Genomic DNA, 19,959 nt, shown 5'->3' on the forward strand with positions numbered 1-19,959 from the left:
ATTCTACAGTCCAAATGCAGAGACTGTAATAATGATAAACACAGACCAGATGACCTGTAAAGAAACTGGAATTACGTTGTTTTGAGAAAACACTCATTCCTCCATTGTCAGCCCTTGCCTCTTTGAGGAGAGCAGTTTTGGGGGTGGGGTTTTCTTGTTTTGATGTTACTCTGTTCACCTAGCATTTTGATAACAGAGGCCTAGTATTCTCAAAGCTGATATAGCTAATGGCACTTTCAGAGTTTATTTCATACTGGACTGTCAAGATTCTGTCTCATTCCTAAATACACGCATACACTATTTCAGGCAAACCTTATTTTTGGGAGACTGGTCAGTGTGCAAATAGCACTATTATGTTTACCTCAATATGTGAGGGATTTCCTTACTGTATTTGTCATTTAGTTTGGGGATCTGTCAGACTTGGAGAGCAGCATCAAGTATGGCTTGCTTCCTCTAGAGGAATGCAGCAGGGAATCAATCAAGTTCACTTCAGTTGTCTGTCTCCCCTAGTCAATGTAGGAGAAACAGTTGTAGTTACCTCCACGGTATTGCCTTCTGCAGCAAACAGCCTAGCTGTATGCAAGGGTGAGAACAAGACTTAATGAAGTTGGTTCCATTGCTGGTAGCAGGGTAGGTTGCAATAAACACTAAGCAAACCAGAAGACTAATTGAAGAGTGCATGCTGCCTAGCCAAGAACTGATGCTCCTGTAAGATGTAGCGCCAAAGAGTTAACGTGCCTTCTTGAATGGAAGCTTTCTGTGTATTGCTTGAGGTCACGGGGACTATTATGTGTTCAAAATCGTAATGGTAGAAAAGGCCTCCAGTCTTTCTGTCAGTGTCTGTCAAATCTGTTGTGGAGGTACCAGGGTAGTAAATAGCTGAGAACCTGAAACTTTGCCTGAAAATTGTTTTATCAAAAGGGCTATATGTTTTTGTCACTCCTGAGGTCTCCTCTGCTTCAAGCTGTGAAGTGGCAATATACAGGCTTTTTGACCAGTATCGTGTTGAAAGGCTTTCCAAACTATATTTACAATACACCCTTAATCTTTGATCCTTCTTTCCCTCTCCTTCCATCTTCCTTGCAAGTTGCTCCTCCTAAGCTGTTACGTTTTCAACAGTGCCTTGCTGCATTCCAGTGCTTTTACTCTTCTACTTTGATCATATAAGGGTGTAATTCCTGGAATTTGTAACAGGCTAATTTACAATCTTCGGTTTGTGCTGTGTCCCAAAAGACAAAGATCACCAGCTGGGGACAGAACTTACTTAAAACACGTCAATCTCCACAACTGCAGCAGGAGCAATAACATCACTACTCTTTGACATGACCTAAAGGTCGGTGCTGGGGAAAGCATCTTTATAAAAGGATTGAAGTGACTGCAGAAGAGGGGATAGCAAATAGAAGCGCAAGCCTCAGCTGCACTTGTTCTTTTCCTACCTAAACTCCTGGAGGAACAGAAAGTAATTTGTTCTGTCTCACCACGCGATTTACAGTGTCCACCAGGAAATAAATCAAGATAACATAACAGGTATTGGCTGCCAGTCACTCCCTTTCCTACCATGCAGTAAGGTCTTACATCCTATTACAAGCTACCTATCCCCTTGTGCTTATTTTCTCTCCTCTTCTTGCCTCGAGCCATTCTTTCCATTAGAACAGCCAGAAACCCTTACTACTATGTCAGAAGCAGAGGTGAGTATCAAAAACTCTGTAAATAACTCAGTGTGCAGCACAAAAGGAAAAGTAAAAGAGTCTAAGGTGTTAACTCTTATACTCCAAGTCTAGGCTGTGGCTTACTGAGCATATGAAGAGGGGCATTTTTGAGTGGTATAAAATATTCAGAACTGCTAGAGGGAGACAAGAAGAAACAATCTTGTTCAGAGGGCGTGAATTTTGCCTGCCTGGAATATCTTGTATCTTTGCTTTGCTCAAATAGCCTTATGTATGAAGCACTTTATCCAAATGCAGGAATTAAAGAACTATTACTACAGCTGGTAGACTGGAAATGTTTACAGATCCTATATTACATTCCAAGATTCTATCTGTAAGCGTTATGTGTGTTTGTAAAAGTGTTTAAAAAAAAAAACCAAAACAAAAAACCAAAACTTGTATAAGAAGTTACATATGTGATGTGTTATTTGTAGCACAGTTTGATTAAGGTTTTGCTGCCTGGCCTCCTGAGTTGGGCTGACCTGAATGCTGAACAGGTCACCTGCTACCGACATGTGGCAAAGTCTGCAGCCATAGGTGATGGCACTTTGCAACATGGACTTGCTGAAGGTTGATTTTGTTCAGTGTATCTTTACCTGAAATGCTCAAAACAGTTCAAGTTCACGGGAGCTGCAAGAGTGAAAGCAGGGCTCAAACAGTGCCATACATCTCCCTCTGACTTTTGTTTTCTTAACTCCTATAATGTTACACTGCCTTCAGCTGGAGAATCCTGGAGGGATCTCTACCTAAACTTCTCAAAAGGCTTCCACAGCTCTGGTCAAGCCTCACTTTGTCCCAGGAAGTAATGCTGAATAGGGAACTGTATAGAAACTGGCACAGAAACGATAATTGATTCTGCTGCATCACAGTCCACTTAATGTTTCTGTGAAAGGAAGCCAACTCCTGAAAGGCCCTTAAACGGTCTAGAAGGTAGCCAGCAGTTTACAAGAGAACACCACATGCTTTTACTAAAAAATACTTTTTATTTTTTAAAAACATTTCCAGCCACGAGGGAAAAGCCTAAACAATTGGCCAGTTGTGAAGAAAAGGGTTAACACCAAGTTTTTAATAATTGTGATTACGTAACCACTAAATATACTACAGCCAGGGACTTCACAGCATCAAAAATCTTGTTCCTTTTATTTCTGCTCTGAGAAACCCCCTTATTTTCCTTACTTCCCAGTGACCTGGCAGATAAGTCTCCTTTGATGGAGAGTTGAGAAAGGAGACCGTTCTAAGTAGTGCTCATGGTGTTCTAGCCTAGTGCGGGCAGCAGCATGTGGATTGAATGCTTCCGTTTTCTTAAACTTCCTCCACTTCTTTCAGGGTGTGCTCCAGGATAGTGTCTTGTCCCTGGAACTTAAAATAGCCACGAAACAGCTTTTTCTGAAGCAGCAGGGGAAACCAATAGATATCATCTGCCCACATGTGATTGAACGGCACCTCATCCAGCTGAAACCACTGTGGACGCATTTCTGGTGGGAGAAAACGAACTTTGCATGAGACTTTCTCTTGGTTTTTTGCTGCCTAGACTTTGAATATCTGTCAACAAGCAGCTTCCCTCTACAGCCCAGCTGCCTCCCTTCTCACAGGGATTTTGGCATGAATAGTTCTGCATTTCTTAAGAGCAATACTGTCTCAGAAGAGAATGCACATCCTTCCTTCCCCTCCACTAGCTACCTACCATCACTTTCTGTTGGCTCTCCATGAAAATGATCTGCTCGGAAAATGTGAACGTCCATGAGTTCAGAGTTGCCTACAAATTCAAATGTGATCTGACCCATCTTCTGCAAGGTGTCTACAGTCAGTCCACTCTCCTCCAGGAGCTCCCTGCACAAGAAGTAGACTTCTTTACATGCAAGCAAGCAGCGGGAGAACAAAAAAGCAGTCATTAGCTTTACTCACACATTCAAAACACTTCCAGTGAACCAAAAGTGAAAGCTGCACCTGTAAAACAGCAGGGCACAGCCTGCAGAGCAAAGCAGAGTTCTGGCTTGCACCAAACTGTTAGCCTACTTACACCGCAGTGGAGCCAGGTCAGACTGGCTTCTGCGTTATGTCAAGGTCCTAAAGGCTGGTAGGAAAATAAGCTATGTTGGAAGGGGAAGATTCAGGAAAATTGTTTAGTATAATTTCCTTGCAACTTGATGATCTTTTCTGACATTAGTTAGAAGTGTGCTAACACTCACAGGACTGTAGCTGGATGTGGCTTAAGAACTCTGAGACACACTTCATTTAGACAGGCAAAAAGGCTTGCCAACTTCAAGCCAAAGCTTTTAGAATTGTGAGGAAGCAGGTAATAAATACTGGAACATCTGTACTTGCTACAAAATCAGCTGCTTCTAAGGCTAACTGAAGCTTATTTAAATAGCACTACGCACTACATAACATCATTTGCACACAGAACGTTAGGAATACTATCTCCCGTTCAAATGCCATATAAAAACACAAAGCAATTGTGTAAACTTTCCATTTCTGCTCCTTGGAAGTACACTTAGCATAACGAGACGCTAGAAGGCAAGACTTTTAAGAGCACTTTGAGAGACTTGCCAGACAGCTCTTTTCCATGCATCACCATGCACAGCTACTTGAAGCACATTCAATTACTTGCTCTGTTTATGCTACGCACTTAGGACTTCTTTTATTTTTACCTACCTCTAGCAGAATCAGCATAGCTTGAAGTTAGTCATGGTTTTTCTAACATACAAAAATAAAGAATACTTTGAAGCAGTGTATCTTCAGTTAAGGTTAATAATTAATGTAGCTGTAGTTGCATATTTGGCAGTAACTTAACAATTTTAAAATATAATGGAAATGATCTTTAAGGCTCCAGCTTTCTTTGGCATCAATTTCATGGATCCCATCCTACAAAATTATATTCCAGCTTAATGTGTCTAAGCTAATTTTAGTTTATCTTCTTGAGAAATTATCTACGTCTAAAATAGAGGCAGTTTTCCAGCAACAAAGCTAAAAGCCTCATTTTACAGGCTGTGATAATTGAACAACAAAGCACAACACTGCTATGGTTCTCCAAGCAATTTATCTGTCAGCTGTCTGGCTCTGTATATAGTAAGTGGAAACATTACAGGTAGCAAACTAGAAATAATGACTAGCTAAATGCTCCCCTTACAAGATGTGCCACTGAGGAGCTGTGGGTGCCCAGGTGCTCACAGGAGTGTGGCATACCCAGTAGAGGATAGAAATCTTGCTGATAAAGGAAACTTCTGTTCATATTTCAGCTTAATAGTTAACTATCTGTGCTGTGAGGATACTCACACCTTATGCCACTGCAAACCCAACCGAGTGCAACGCAGAACCACAGCCCAATACCTTAACCCTGAATACAGAGCGGAGGTGGTGCAAGTTAAGTTTGATTGGGACTGTGTGACATCTTCCTGGAGGAGAGCTGCACCCGAGGCAGAGCTGCAACGGTGCCTGTGTTGTTCCCTCCAGGAAGATGGGCTGTGTGCTGGCTCTGGGGACTGTTTCCTGCTCAGTTGACCTCAGCAGGAATCGGTTGTGTCATTCTGCAGCAAACTCCTACCAGCTATGTTGAAAGGGATGAGGATTGGACTGTTCCACAGTCCACAGCAGCAGGTGCTGGCTGTGCTGTGGCACGTTGCACTGAGAACTGCTGAAACTTTCATCACTTGACATCTTGCATGGACTAAAGCTCTGGTTTCTAACTCCGGGCTAGCGCAAATAAACACACACCTAGGAAATCAAATGCTAAATTAAATCATTAGATTTACACCACAGTCAGTGGCAACATAAGCCTAGCAAATGAAGGCCTGATGTAAGTAACAAAACTGTCTCCCTCCTCCACTTAGAGATGATAAATTACAGGAAAAGCCATGATGTAAGTAAGCATGAGATACGTTAACGCTGTGCAGTGCTGGGTGCACATCTGCACAGAGGACCCTTCTGTCCCCTGGATTAGCTCACCACAGAACCCAGGCGGTTGCACTGGCACAGCTGAGGAGACATTTCAGGGCAAAAGCTGTTAGGTAGCTGTTGAGCACACCAACATTGATCTTCCTGCAGGTGTGAGGGCAAATTTGGGCATGTATCAGAAAGCGAGGAGGTGCCAAAGCGAGGCTTTGTATCAGCAACATTCATGTAAAGAACAAGGTACCTAATTTTTAGAGGAGTTTAGCAATTCAGCTGTGTTCTGCTATTTCATTTTAATGACAGAAGAAAGAACTTCAAGAAGTCAGTACTAAAAGCTTCAAAAACGACACTGTACCTCTGTTTTGATGGAATTCGATTCCCTAACTCAGCATTGGGGCTTAAAAATGCCACCATGCAGTCTAATAAATAACAGTGCCTTTCATAAGGGACCCCTAAGAATTTCTACTATTTTGTTACAACATTTTCACGCAGTACTAAAAATGCTACTGGAAGGTAGCGTCTGTTCAACAGGTGCAAAATTTAAACAATAAGCAGTACATTGGCATAAGCTGTAATTCTGCTCTATAGCCAAAATTAAACTCTGCACCTTTCTGAACAGTGCAAGAACCTCCGCCCACTACTAGCAGACTAAGTCTCAGTTTACATCAGTCTGAGAGATGGAGGTGGGGAGGACACTCGGTAACTTCCAGTTACTCGTAGCCTGGACAGCAGTTAAAGGTTTGCACGTGACAGACAACAGGGAGCAATCCCACTTCTTCGTACACGTGGATGATCCCTCATCACCTGTAGAGCAGGCCATTTTCTCTGTTCAGAGATGGCTCGTGACTGCACTGGTGGGTAACACACTGGTTACGACGGCATTACTGACCAGCCGAGCTGCGGTAACTCCACCTGCAGCCCACCACAAATGGTCTAACACCTCCACGGCCCAACCTGTGCCCCAATACCCACCTCTCCCAAGGGCACCGGCCGAGCCGGACCAGGCCTCACCTGCGAGCTGCCTCCTCGATGCTCTCCCCCGGCTGCACCTTCCCCCCGAAGCCGTTCCAGAGCCCGGCTCCAAACCCGCGTTTCTTCATGCCCAGGAGGACGCGGGGCGGCTGCACCACCAGGACCAGGGTGAAGAGCCTGGACGTGCACATGGCTCCTGGGCGAGAGACGAGAAGGGCGCGCTGCGCCAAGGGCTCCCGGCTCCCCTCAGAGAGGAGGCCAGGCTGCTCCTCTGGCCCGGGGGTGGGGGGCCAGATAGCCCCTCGCCCCCCAAACACCCAGCACCCCCTCCCCAAATGCCTGCTGCCCACCCTCCCCGGCCCAAACCCTCAGTCCCCCAGCGCCTCTCCCAGTGCCTACTTCTCTAACACTCCCCACTGACCCTTGCTCTCCTGCTCCCCCAGCACCCCCTCCCCAAATCTTTGATCCCCCCGTCCCGAAATCCTTATTCCCCCCCAGAGCCCCCTCCCCAAATCCCTGACCCTCCTCAGCACCCCCCTCCCCAAATCCTTAAACCACCCCCCGCCAACATCCCCAGTACCAGGCTCCCCCCCGTCCCTGTCCCCCCAGCACCTCAGCCCCAAACGCCCGACTTTCCCGCCCGCCGCTGCGTCGCCCCCTCAGAAGCGGCGCGGCCCGGCCCGGCTCTTCCCGCGCCGCCGCCGCTCCCGCTCCGCCCCCGGTGCCGCCCCGCCGTAGCCGTGAGGGGAGGCGGGGCGGGCTGAGGCGGCCGCCATGGCCTGGCGGGGGATTGCCGCCGCTCCGGCCGCGGGCAGGTTCGTGGAGGGGCCGCTGAGGAGAGCTCGGCTCGGCTCGGCTCGGCTCGGCGCCGGCGGGTCCCGCCCTGACCCGGGAGTTGGTGGGGTATCCCGGGGTTGGCGAGGCGTTAGTCTCGGCGCTTTAAGTTTTCGTCAGGAATGGGGAACGGGCGCTTGGGGTTTGTCGTTGCTGGAAATGCCGGAGCGGGGGTTAGTTACCTGGAAAGCGGTGGTGGCAGTGGCTGTCGGCGTGCTCCGCGCGGAGGCGTGAAGGAGCCTCCAGGAGCTGGGGCATCCCTCCTTGGAGGGGCTGGCGTACCCCCGGCCTCCCCTCTCACGGAGGCCGCCAGCCCTGCTGAGGCAGCCCAGGCCCTTGCTGGGGTCAGTCTGCCATGTCGTGCCCCCGCGGGCCTTAAACGCAAGCGCCAGAGCAGAAGCGAAGAGCTGTCTAGGAGCGGGGTCCTCTTTCCCGCCTTTGCTCAGGGGGTAACTTGCGAGGCCTCCGTCCAAAATCCGGCCCTTTCGTTGAGACTGGACCAGATAACTAAAGGTGCAAGAATCTCAAATTTGGAGGCTTTTTTGTCAACCTGGTGATAAATGGGCGGAGCTGTAGTCAAGATTAGAATTGCTATAGAGAGTTTTGAAATAGGTGGTGATTATGCACTGACTGATTAACTCACCTGTCTTCCCGGGCAGCTGTCGGCATTTGGTGAGCAAATGTCTCCACACCACGGTGGGGTTTCTGAAGAAAACTGGAACTGAGCACCAGTGGTTGGAGCGGCACTTGAAGGATCCCTTTGTCAAGGCAACGAAGCGGCAGAATTACCGTTGCCGAAGTGCCTTCAAATTACTGGAAATTGATGACAAGTTTCGAATTCTTCGTCCTGGGCTTTCTGTTCTTGACTGTGGAGCAGCGCCTGGTGCTTGGAGCCAGGTTGCTGTAGAGAGGGTCAACGCCTTAGGTACTGGTAAGTGCATGTTTTTGGCAGGCAAGATAGGGATTACACTTGCCTTGAAGTGTGTGAGAAAACTCAGCTGTGATGGTGGTGGTGTGGGGAAGGGACATGGGTACTGGCAAATGCCAGAGTCACTGAGAGAAGCATGAAGGTGTGTGCCTATGTCGTGGTTTAACCCCAGCCAGCAACTAAACACCACGCAGCCGCTCACTCACTCCCCCCCCACCCAGTGGGATGGGGGAGAAAATTGGGAAAAGAAGCAAAACCCGTGGGTTGAGATAAGAACGGTTTAATAGAACAGAAAAGAAGAAACTAATAATGATAATGATAACACTAATAAAATGACAACAGCAATAATTAAAGGATTGGAATGTACAAATGATACGCAGTGCAATTGCTCACCACCCGCCAACCGACACCCAGCCAGTCCCCCGAGCGGCGAATCCCTGCCCCCCACTTCCCCGTTTCTGTACTGGATGGGACGTCCCATGGTATGGAATACACCGTTGGCCAGTTTGGGTCAGGTGCCCTGGCTGTGTCCTGTGCCAACTTCTTGTGCCCCTCCAGCTTTCTCACTGGCTGGGCATGAGAAGCTGAAAAATCCTTGACATTAGTCTAAACACTACTGAGCAACAACTGAAAACATCAGTGTTATCAACATTCTTCGCTCTGAACTCAAAACATAGCACTGTACCAGCTACTAGGAAGACAGTTAACTCTATCCCAGCTGAAACCAGGACAGCCTACATGGCCGTGAAGAATAGTAAATCTTCATATGGTCTGGAGAAATCATGTTTGTGAAATAAAAAACTTATTATGTGGTGATAGTGTTCTGATTAACTGTCGTGGGGAAGATCCCTTCATGCATTTCGGAAACTGGTGTGGCCTCCACCAGGGAACTTGGCTTTTCTGAATTTTTATTTCTCTTCTTGAAAATAGTAGTAACCACTGTGTATGGTTTATGTGTTCTAAGCCATTAATATTTACAAGATAAGGTCTTATAATCCGTACTGTTGTCCAGGATTTCTGGACTGTCAGCCTTGAAAGAGCAGAAGAAAAACATGAAAAATAGCCCTTGCTTATCCAAAGTTACATGACTTTTCATGTCTTGAATGGATTAGCTTATAGCACACCAACCATCCAGATGCACGCAGCAAACTGCCCAAGGACAAGAAGACCAGACATAGCAGGTGATACGTTTTTTGTTTATTGACTAGCATGGAGCTCAGGCATATGCAGGTTGTTTGCAACCATTATGAGTGTTCAGTGTGTCATTCATTCTTATAATCTAGATCCTGCTGTCCCCACTGGCTTTGTCCTTGGCGTTGACCTCCTGCGGATTTCTCCTCTGGAAGGGGCAGTCTTCCTGTCGGAGGCTGACATTGCAGACCCAAGGACGCTGAGGACAATTCAGAGTCTGCTTCCTGCAGAGAAGGTGGATGTTATCTTGAGTGATTTGGCGCCTAATGCAACAGGCATTAAAGAACTGGATCATCAGAAATTGATCAATCTATGTTTAGGCCTTCTGAGTCTGTCCCAAAGTATTTTAAAGCCGAAAGGAACGATGCTCTGTAAATTCTGGGATGGACATGAGTCCCGTCTTCTGCAAAACAGACTGAAGGAGCAGTTCCAAGATGTGAGGACTATAAAGCCTCAGGCCAGCCGGAAGGAGTCTGCTGAATCTTATTATTTGGCAAGACTGTACAAAGGGAAATGAAAGCTGAGAACTGCAGATTATCGAACAGGTGATCATTGATTGGAAATCTGAATTTGGTGTGTGTTTAAAGAAAAATCCCACCACTAAGACCCTGGGAAAATCTGCCACAATTCTTATGAAGCACGTCACGCTTTTCAATACAAAAATAATCCAGGGTGGTGTCCGACTGAGTTTATCCGCTAATTATACAAGCAGAGACATCCAATCTAGGTTCTCACCTGTGGAGATAACAGTTGGGAATGGAGAGGAGTAATATGAAAGGCAACCTCTGGGGCTGGAGTAATGGAAATGAAAATAAAACAGTGATGGTATGAGTTTTTAATGTGTGCTTGAAAATTATCGCACTATTGATGTTGTCATACGTGAGACTAACCATAAAGGTGGTTGTCAGAATGAGAGGGACCAGCAAGGGGAGTTTGAGCCAATTTATTGCCTCTTCATCTTTCTTAAAAGCTGGTGCAATTTATTAGCACATGTAAGAATAGGTAATATTTTTGTGCGTGTCCAGATCTGCATCGTCACGTACGTTCTGTAACGCAGCCCCTCAGGACGTATGACTGACTCTGGAATATTCAGCCTGATGGGTCTGCTGCATTTTCTAAAGACACAGGTTATATTTAGAAATTGCTACTTCATGGTACTCATAAATCTGGCAAATGACAGTAGGGCAGGGTCATCGCTACTGAGAAGATAATTTCCCCTGTGTTTTCAGTAATGTTTTATATTTGACCAGTGATGTTTGTTAGGTGAAATGACAAGATGTTCCTTGGATACCAGACAGGGAGAATTACTGCTGGAATTGCTGGAATTCTGTTGCAAAAATAAATTTAGCCACTGCCTTATCTGGAAGTGATAACTTTTAAATTAAATAGCACTTTTATCAGGCCGACTGTGGCATGAGTTATAAGAGGGGCTGGTGGCACTGTCTGTTTTTAAGGCTTCCGGATCTTTCTCATTATAAACATCTCATTTGGGATTCCTTACTGATGTATCAAACTTTAACTGCTTTGAAACCTCCCGATCTGGATCTCTGTACCGAACGGTGTGCCTGAAGGCGTGAGCCCAACAGCCTGAACTGGGGAGCTGGGCGTTGCTTTGTGTATGTTTGGGAAGGCAAAAATAAATAAAAATACCCAGACGTCTTCGAGGAACTTCATTACCTGCGATGCGGGGGGGGGACGGGGTGCTTTCCCTGCTGCTCCTCCGGCCGCAGGGGCGGTGGGGCAGGGCGGCTGTGGCCGAGCAGGAGCCTTGCGGGGACGGAGCGGGGGACACAGCGGGTTTTTTTTTGGGGGGGGGGGGGAGGCTGAGCGCGAAGCTCTTTCGCCCCGAGACGGAGCGGTACGGTACGGTACGGTACGGTACGGCGAGGAGGCCGCGGCGGGATTGCGCGCCTAGTCCCGTCGTTACGGCGGCCGGGGCCGCTGTTCTCGCGATAGCTGGGCGCGAGTTCCCGTAAGATCTCGGCGGCGGGGCGAGGAGGGAGATCCAAGCGGGGCGCGCGCCGCCGCCCGCGGCCGGTGAGCGAGTGAGTGAGGGAACGAGTGAGGGAACGTGTGAGGGCGAGCGGGGAGGCCGCCGGCTCGGCTCGGCTCGGCCCGGCCCGGCCCGGCCCGGCCCGGCCCTCCCACCCCGCTCACCGCCCCTTGGCCGCCGAGCCCGGCGGTGTGGGAGCGGCGAAGGGAGGCCGTGCCGTCTCCCCGTTCCTCCCACCCCCGGGCGGCCGCTCGCCGTCCCCGAAGCGGGGCAGGGCTGTGGTGGCCGCCGAGGCCCCCGCTCTCCCTCTGCGCCCTGCGGGGAGGTCTGTGAGGGCGAACCCTCCCCGCGGTGCCCAGGGCGGCCCGGCTGCGGGGGAGCAGCCCCCTGCCCGCCGCGGCCGCTGCCGGGGGTTGGGGGGTCCCTTGGTGCCCTGGAAGGGAGCCGTTGCCGAAGGGTTTTCTGCAGCGGGGAGATGGGAGGGACGTGTCTTAATTTTTAGCGCTGTTCTTAATTTCATAATAGGCTTGCTGGAACACGGTTACCTGTTGGCAGTGGTCTCTCTTGAATTTATTTGCTTGTGGTACTGAAGTACTTATTTTGAATAAACTTTTTCGCTTGGGTTTTGGCTTTTGCGTTGCCTCCATGCTTCTGTTATGTCTCCTCTTTGTGATGATACACATCCAAAGAATAAATGCTGTGTTACCCTGAGACTGCATGAGCCCGAAAGTTAGCCCCCACCAAGTCTGTGTCTCTGGTACAAGCCTATGTCAAAGTGGTGGGTTGCCTTTCCTGGTCCTAACCTTCTTCTGTGCTTCTGGGGCTTTGTGGGGCATGCAGTCACTAGAGGGACTCACTGAAGGCTTCCTCAAGGCTTTTCTGAGCTCCAGGCTTGATTTGTTTTTGGCCTTTTAGTTAGTACCCTTCCAAATTTGAAGGAAGAATTGCAAAAACTTTTACATGACCGAGGAGGCACCGTTTTACTTATAGAAGCGATCTGTGAACTTGGGAAGTCTTGTTGCTGCAAGTTAGGTTCCAAAGTGCTTTTTGGAAACCAGAATCAAGTTGTGCAGAAGGAAGGGTTTGCTGCTAATAGGGAATTAGTTCTCCCCCCCCATCAGCCTCAAATGTTTGGAGGAAGAGTACTGAGTTCTGTTTGTGAGTGTTAGGTGCTGTAGATCTTCATGTCCTACAATGTTAACTTGTATCCCAGAATCTATCTTGATTGTATAGGAGAGGAGAATTCAATTTTGTATGACTCATGACAGCTCTTAATTGTACGCTTATGGGCTGAGATTCAAGGGAGAATGTATTTAAATAAAATCAAACCATTTCAGGTAGAAAGCTCAGCGAAGAGCAGGCTGTCTTGCATCAGTTTCTCATTTCAGAGACCTACAGCTTCAGCCTTGGTTGGATAGTGTTTTCTGTTTCAAGCTGATCCCAGCAGTGATCTGTGGATCCCAGCAGTGACTAGCAGATTGGGTTTTGTACCCTGTAAATTGGAAGACCTTGCATTTAGTGTTTCTTCAGGGCAGTGGTGCATCTCTTTTTAGCAAAGCAGCCAGTATACAGCAGGTTGCTCTGAATGTTTTGCTGACTTTCTGTGTATTTCCAGAGCCATGGAGGACTTGGAAGATAATACTACTGTCTTCTCCACGCTGAGATCCCTCAACAACTTTATTTCACAGCGTATGGAGGGGGTGTCTGGGCTGGCTGCACCAGGATCTTCTCAAAGCTCCTTACAGATTCAGTACCAGCAGAGGATGCAGGTGAGGTGTCTTCAGCTTGGTGATGCCTGCAGTATCATTTCAGTGTGGTTGTATATTCCTTTTGTTTCCAGGAATTGGGATTGATTTCATTAAGATCTGACCATTCTTTCTAAAATTGATATTCATGCAAGCTCAATAATGGAAGCTTGCTTTTGGTCAACATTCTAGAATCTTTAAATTTTTTTAAAATGTCAGACATACTTATTTCTGTTTTGTAAAAGTTTAAGAAAGGTCCTTTGAATTTCTTCCCTGCTAGTTATATCTGTATACCAGCTCAGGAAATTAAATTGTAAGTTGTTTTCATATTGCTAAACAAAGGAGCTTTGTATCTGCTAATATTTTTCTAGTAAGTCACTTTGTTACCTTTTTTCACAATCTTCCTTAAAGTTTCTTTGCCTGGACATGTACAGGAGACTTGCATTGTGCTATGGCTTTGATGAGCTAACCAGTTGTGCTTTCTTGTCCACTTCTGTTCGTATCCACGTGGGTTTTTTGACTTTTTCATGTAAGCTGCTTCATGCTCATAAAGCATGACGTAAGTTGACATCTTGGATCATGGATGTTTTTTAGGCTGGAATGAAGTTTCTGTGTTCTGTATCTTAATATAATTTCTATTTCAGTCTCTAAGTATAAAATAAGCTTACTTTCTTTTTAATGTAAATCTGCTTTGCATTTGGAGTGTTGACAAAATTCTACGCATTTTCTGTCTGTGGTACATCTCTGGTTACAGAGATGGTTAGAGGAGACTCTCGCTGGTTAGACAGTCTTCATTAGCTGTGTGTTGAATGTACATTGCTTAGACGTGAGGTATTCTGTTAATATTGTCTGTGCTCTAAGGTAATTTGAATGAAAAAATGAAGCGTAATGTGGTAGCAGGTAGTGGAAAAAACATTACTTTGCTCAGCAGTTAAACTTCATGGGGAGCATGATCTCTGCTTCTTGATTAGCTGCTGTTACTTTTATGAGGCTTGGGGAGTTCATAATTACCTTTTTTTAGATAGAGAAGTACATTTTGTCAGAGTACCTCTAGAGATTGAATGAGAAACTCTGAATTAAGAACTTGAAATTTGCTTCTTTCCATCTAACATTGATTTGATGTGGGTTTCTGAGTGTGGTGTTGAACTCTTGGTTTCCTCATCTGCAGTTGGTGTGAGAAGTACCACAAATACGGTGATAGTTTCCTTGTAATTTGTAAAATGGCACGCAAGTGACAGCTGAACAGTACAGGGTGGGAGATACCGATATTATTGCAATGCTGTTAATGGTGTGTAATGTCCCTTTTCACACATGAACTGGTCAGTTGGAAGAACAAGCTGGGCAGATCCACTCCAAATCCCAGCTCCTGCAGGTGGAACGAGAGAAAATGCAGATGGAACTTAGCCACAAACGAGCTCGCATTGAGCTAGAGAAGGCAGCTAATACCAATGCCAGAAACTATGAGGTAAGTACGACGGTTGCAGATGGCTTGATATCATAGGCCTAAGTCAGAACATATGTAGTGCATCTACGTTGGTGTTTTAGTTTGGATCAGGGATATGCTCTTGACTTCTCATGTGCTGTGCTTTGGTTTGCAGTGGTGTGCCTCAGAATGTGTATAGTCAACTTTTTTTGGACTAAACTAAACTGAAAGATGCAGTCCAGGAGCAAGCCTAGTGTTCTCCAACTGATAATGGACACTGTCTTCAGAGCAAGACTTCAGCAAATCTCTAGTAAATGCTCCTGGAATGCATTTACTGCATTTGGCTTTACTGCAAATGTGGTGGTGGTGCGGGTGTCGAGTTCCCAGCACCACCTGCTTTGCTCTACAGATACCCTTGCAGTACATTGCACTAACTTGCTAATGTACACAAGAGTGTGAACATCGAAGCCTTGTTTTGTTGACAAACTATTGATCAGACCACTATATTCTGTTAGTTTAGCACTGAAGTTGTCATGGGTAGCAATAATAAAAGGGATTTGTTATTTGTTTCTCCCAGAAGTATTTAAGCATTTTTCTCCCAGTTGAATTTAAACTTCTGCTGGCACAATTGCAAGCATTTAGCTTGTGTGACTGTAATTAATTGGAATGGCAGCAGTGCCAACCGTGCACTGTCACACAAGAGAGCTTGCACTGATAAAAGTGAGCCTCGCTCAGGGACTAATAGTTTTTATTGGTTTCTGGTTTTATGCCCACATATGTTTGCTTAACTGTGTTACTGAAATAAGTAGTAGATCTGTGGGTTTTGTAGCATAATAAAGGTCTTATATGTTTCTGATTACTTAAAAAGAAGTCTTTAAAAAATAATAAGCATGTTTTGTTGTATTTTACAAGAGTGCTGGGTGACAGATTTAGGGTGTAATTGTGAAATAGTGACTAAATTCCTTGTTCCTCTGAAGTCAGGTGATGTGGGATTAAACCACAAAGAGTTCAAACTGGAATGTAGCTGAGTCAGTCACAGAAACCCTTGAAATACTGGTACAAAAAAAGGGAGCAGCACTAATCCAGCACTGTGGTAATTACCCTGCTCAGATTCTGTGGTTTTTTTGAGTCATGTGGATAAAGGTTTTAGGAACCTCACATTGCTTTGCATAATCCTTGCTTACTATGTAAATCCGTGTCTCGATTTGCTTTGATTAGCAAAGCAATTTACTACTCGTTTTTTCAATAAATGTTAATCAATTTGTGGTAGGAATAAACTGAAATGGTGTATGAAGGGTTGTCAGAGTGCAAAAACATTTATTGTATACATTGATAATACCGTGCACTTAAACCCCATTTCTTTCCTATAAAATAGTCTCGTAAGTTTCCAGAAGTTGCAGAGGGAAGTTTGTCTTGTTAACCCAACTGTTGAGATCTGAGTTTCTGAAAGTCAATTTGCTATGCATGGGTCAGCTTTAAATTGAAGCATCAAATATTTTCATCTTTGATCTGCTGGAGAGCGTGCAGTGGAGTCTGCGAAGCCATGTCTGTATTCTCATATTCATGTCTCAGTCTAAGAGATTTGGAAGACTCCATCTCTTAATTTTCTAGCTCCGTTGCCCTGGGTAGTTCCTTGACACTGAGTTGCTGCTGGTAAGATTTTTGCCCTTGCTAGTGCAAAGGTTAAAGCTATGGTCTAAGTAACATTGCTGCATGATGATGCCTTGGTGACCACAGTAATGAGGAATGGAGACAGGAGAAACAAAACTGGCTTCGCCTTTGTGCTAGTTTCTTCTTATGTCTCTCTCAATTTTTTTTCTTTGCAAGCGAGAGGCTGACCGTAACCAGGAGCTGCTCACACGCATAAAGCAATATCAGGAAAGGGAAACAGAAGCTGAAAATAAACTGAAAGAACAAATGGAGATGAACAAATCCTATAAGAAGAGCATGGAGACAATGAGTAAGAAGCTGCAAGAGAAGGAGAGCAAATTAGCTGAAGCTAATGAAGTAAGAACAGAGTAATTCTTTAATCCATTCGTAGCTTCAGGTGACTTTGCAGTTCTTGTGAATTGAAAATACCCTTTCTGATTTAAAAAAGAAATACAAAATTGGAATCACTATGTTCATAATCTGGAAATGAATAAGCCCTGGTGGTGTGCGTCTTTGCTGTCAAAGTTTAGAACCTAACCAAGTCCAGACATGAGTGAGCAGGTCAGAAGATGTTGCTGTGTTAATTAACAATGAGAAGAGATTTCTTAGACAAGTTGATATGGAGAAGGAGAAAAGAAGTGCAAGGCAACATACAGCATCTAGGTTTAGAAGTCAGGCTACATGACATTGAGTAAAGAAAGGGGAAACGATGGAGGAGATAAGATGGGAAGATGTTCAGGGAAGTAGGGATAACTGTAGAGTGGATGAGACCAAAGTTATGTACCAAGTATGTCTTCTGAAGTGTCTTAAATGCCTCTGTGTTCCACTGTAGAATGAATGCTTGGATAATAATTTCAGTTCTTTTGGATGAACAGACCATCTTCTCAACCCTCAGCCTTTCAGATATCATTATAGTTAAGTTCAGCTAGTTCATTTGTAACTTTTCTGTTTAATTTGGTTTCCTGCACCAGTTGTGGATCAATAACCACTAAGCCCTTAAGCCTTCTTCCTGCCTAGACATTCCTGGAAATGTATCTATGTGATAAAGCAGGTAAACAGCTTTAACGTGCCAGTTATCAGTGATAAAAACAGGGAGACGATGGCATGTGAGAGAAAAAAACCCTATGTATGAAATGTGTGCAGCAGTTCTATTTCTGTATTCTTTTTGTATCCACATCCATCAGTATCAAGATGAGAACCCTACATGTGTCTCTATCTAGAAAACACCCTACATATGTAATGTTTTGAGATTTTTCTCTTTCTCTCTATTAAAGGGAGCTGAGTAATGGCTATTTGAAGCAAATCTGTGAATTTTTCTTTAGAGTTAAAATATTTAGAGCAAAAATTTAAAAACTACTGGTCTCTACTTTTAAGGAAAACATAATACAGCTGGTATTTGGTTGAGGCAAACCCAGACATTTTCAATTTTGAAACCCAGACAAAATATATTTGGAATGGTTGTGGGATAATTTTTTTACTTTAATATATACACTTGTGTTTTATCATCATTTAGCTTTGAAGCTTGATATTTTCCTGTCAGTTTGAGGTCACCCACTTAATAGGTAATGGAAATGACAATTTGGGTGACACATGAAAGCGACTAAATGATTTTCTCTTGCCTTTGTTTTTGAGGTAAGTTTGCAGGTCTGAAGGTTTGCAAGAGGTGGGATTATTTCTAGATTCAGTGTTTGTACTTTTTAGTTGGATATGATTTCTGTCTGTCACTATCCATAATGTCCATCTTGGAGAGTCATAGCCTTGTGTGTTTATTCTTTCTTTCCATTAATTCAGACAATCACTATATTAAAAGGGAAAATATCAGAGCTGCAATGGAATATAATGAATCAAGAGATGCAGATGACAAGTCAAGACTCTCAGAAGCAGGAACTGATGGAACAGCTGGATGTTCAGCAAAAGTAAGCAGGGGATGAATGACTGTAGGGAGAAAAAGGCAAACAAAACTTCAGTCTTCTGCAGCTGTTGTCACTCAGAAAACTTTCAACAGTGTTTGATTTCCGCTCTTCAAAGGGGTTCTTTGATCTGGATGTGCAGGTTATAACTGTTGTTTGAAACTAGCTCTGAGGTGCAAGTTAATTGTACCTTGAGAAAAAAAAATACTTGAGCTTAAAATCTCAGCGATGTCTCATGTTCATGGTAGAGAGTTAACAGAAGGCATGTGGGTGGGAAAGGCTAATCTGAACTTTATAGACTGAACAGAACAAAAATATCAAGCCTTAAATCATAGTTGAGGAATAGTTGAAAGATACTTTTCCTTGCTTACTAAGTTCAACTCTTCAATTTCAAAGGTGCTCTTTATTTACTGTGAGTGTATATTTGTTGGTTTCAGAGTTAAGGTGGCTTGATTTTTTTTTTTTTTATATTTCTCAAGATGGATCTTTTTATTAAAATGGGTATTTTTGTCTCTAAATTAGAGAGAGACGGTAGGAGTGTGAAACTGTGTGAGAGAGAATCTTCTATAACAGTACCATATACCTCGTTAGTGGTGTTTGAAACTGTTTGTCAGAGATACTTCTGCATGTAGGTTGTTTCTGGTATGTGATTCCTGGGTGGTAAATGGCTATTGTGTCTACATTTAATAGAAAATGGCAAGAGGCTAGTCAGCAAATCCAGACATTGCAAGCAAGCCAATCCCTACTGTCAGAATATGAACAGAAGATTAAGGTAAGAAACTTTGTGGCCTATATAAAGCTTTAATTTTTAATTTATTCCATGGAAGAACAGAACAGCGTTTTTTAAAAAAATGACTATTGCAGAAATAAAAGGTTAGTCTGTCATATAAGAATCTGATCCGGTGGCCAGCAAGAGCTGAAGTTGGCTAAATTCAATTGGATGGACAAGGCTACCTACAATTGGCTAAATTCAATTGGATGGACAAGGCTACCTACAATTAGCTAAATTCAATTGGATGGACCAGGCTACCTACAATTAGCTGTAACGTGATGTTCTTCACCCTTGTTGTATCAATTGATTGGAAAAAATACCCACCCATGCTTTCTCCATGGAAAGGTGATTTATATCCTTATGCAGTGCTCTGGAGGAATGCTCTGTTTGGTCTTGTGCCAGAGCACAAGATTGCGTTGCAAAAGATTGTTTCTAGAGCAATGTTTTTTCAAATGGTGGAGGATGAACCTAGCAGCTACAGTTACTTTTCTGTTTCCCAGAAAATCCTTCCTCTGGAGTTGGGATTAGCTCTTTTAGAAAGTGCAATTAGTTGCAAAGCTTTCAAAACCATGCTGATTTAAATGTGAGTATAGAGATGCTTTATTTTCTTTCAAATTAACGTGTAGGTTGGTGGGAGTGTAGCTTTTACACTCGTCTTATCTTCCTGGGAGAAATAGATGTGGAGAGTTACTTTGGTTTGAGCAGATGCTGGTAGTGGCATTGCCTGTGGTTGGTGTCAAGTAAAGCTGCACTGAAAGCCAGCCACATTATCGGTTCTGCGATTGCAAGAAGAGACTTCCTCCATTGAAGGAAAAGGTTGGGAAACAGGGTATCAGACTGCAATACAGCTCTAAATAAACGTTCTTTTTTTTTTTTTCTTTTGAGGAAAAAGAAGCAGCGTTTATCATAATGCTAAAATGCATGGTTGTGTTTCTTTTCATTCC

At 44.6% G+C, this 19,959-nt stretch overlaps 3 protein-coding genes across 7 annotated transcripts in view; 2 read left to right on the plus strand and 1 right to left on the minus strand.

Annotated features, from left to right (window-relative positions):
- Positions 1-2,669: 2,669 nt before the first annotated feature.
- Positions 2,670-7,291, minus strand: NUDT1 (nudix hydrolase 1). 2 transcript variants are annotated; one of them, XM_052772847.1, is made up of 5 exons: positions 7,182-7,291; positions 6,609-6,765; positions 3,612-3,653; positions 3,391-3,536; positions 2,670-3,181 (listed from the first exon to the last, which is right to left on the minus strand). In XM_052772847.1, the coding sequence occupies exons 2-5, from the start codon at positions 6,758-6,760 to the stop codon at positions 3,009-3,011; spliced, it is 513 nt and encodes a 170-aa protein (XP_052628807.1). In that variant the 5' UTR covers positions 6,761-6,765; positions 7,182-7,291; the 3' UTR covers positions 2,670-3,008. The 2 variants fall into 2 exon arrangements, with proteins under 2 accessions (XP_052628807.1, XP_052628808.1); XM_052772848.1 differs by lacking the exon at positions 3,612-3,653 and having other exon boundaries at positions 7,182-7,286.
- On the plus strand, positions 7,289-10,644 carry MRM2 (mitochondrial rRNA methyltransferase 2). 3 transcript variants are annotated; one of them, XM_052772843.1, is made up of 4 exons: positions 7,289-7,384; positions 8,063-8,334; positions 9,444-9,512; positions 9,615-10,644. In XM_052772843.1, the coding sequence occupies exons 1-4, from the start codon at positions 7,344-7,346 to the stop codon at positions 10,037-10,039; spliced, it is 807 nt and encodes a 268-aa protein (XP_052628803.1). In that variant the 5' UTR covers positions 7,289-7,343; the 3' UTR covers positions 10,040-10,644. The 3 variants fall into 3 exon arrangements, with proteins under 3 accessions (XP_052628803.1, XP_052628805.1, XP_052628804.1); XM_052772845.1 differs by lacking the exon at positions 9,444-9,512 and having other exon boundaries at positions 8,063-8,328; XM_052772844.1 differs by lacking the exon at positions 9,444-9,512 and having other exon boundaries at positions 7,290-7,384.
- An 840-nt stretch (positions 10,645-11,484) lies between these two features.
- MAD1L1 (mitotic arrest deficient 1 like 1) overlaps positions 11,485-19,959 on the plus strand; it is a 385,605-nt gene continuing 377,130 nt past the window's right edge. For both annotated transcript variants that reach the window (XM_052773151.1, XM_052773153.1), the window contains exons 1-6: positions 11,485-11,559; positions 13,131-13,284; positions 14,585-14,725; positions 16,511-16,690; positions 18,125-18,249; positions 18,934-19,015. In XM_052773151.1, coding sequence (XP_052629111.1) covers positions 13,135-13,284; positions 14,585-14,725; positions 16,511-16,690; positions 18,125-18,249; positions 18,934-19,015 — 678 coding nt within the window. In that variant the 5' untranslated portion in view covers positions 11,485-11,559; positions 13,131-13,134. The remainder of the gene's footprint in view (positions 11,560-13,130; positions 13,285-14,584; positions 14,726-16,510; positions 16,691-18,124; positions 18,250-18,933; positions 19,016-19,959) is intronic.

Source organism: Harpia harpyja, chromosome 21 (genome assembly GCF_026419915.1).
Source record: "Harpia harpyja isolate bHarHar1 chromosome 21, bHarHar1 primary haplotype, whole genome shotgun sequence".
NCBI classification, from domain to species: Eukaryota; Metazoa; Chordata; class Aves; order Accipitriformes; family Accipitridae; genus Harpia; species Harpia harpyja.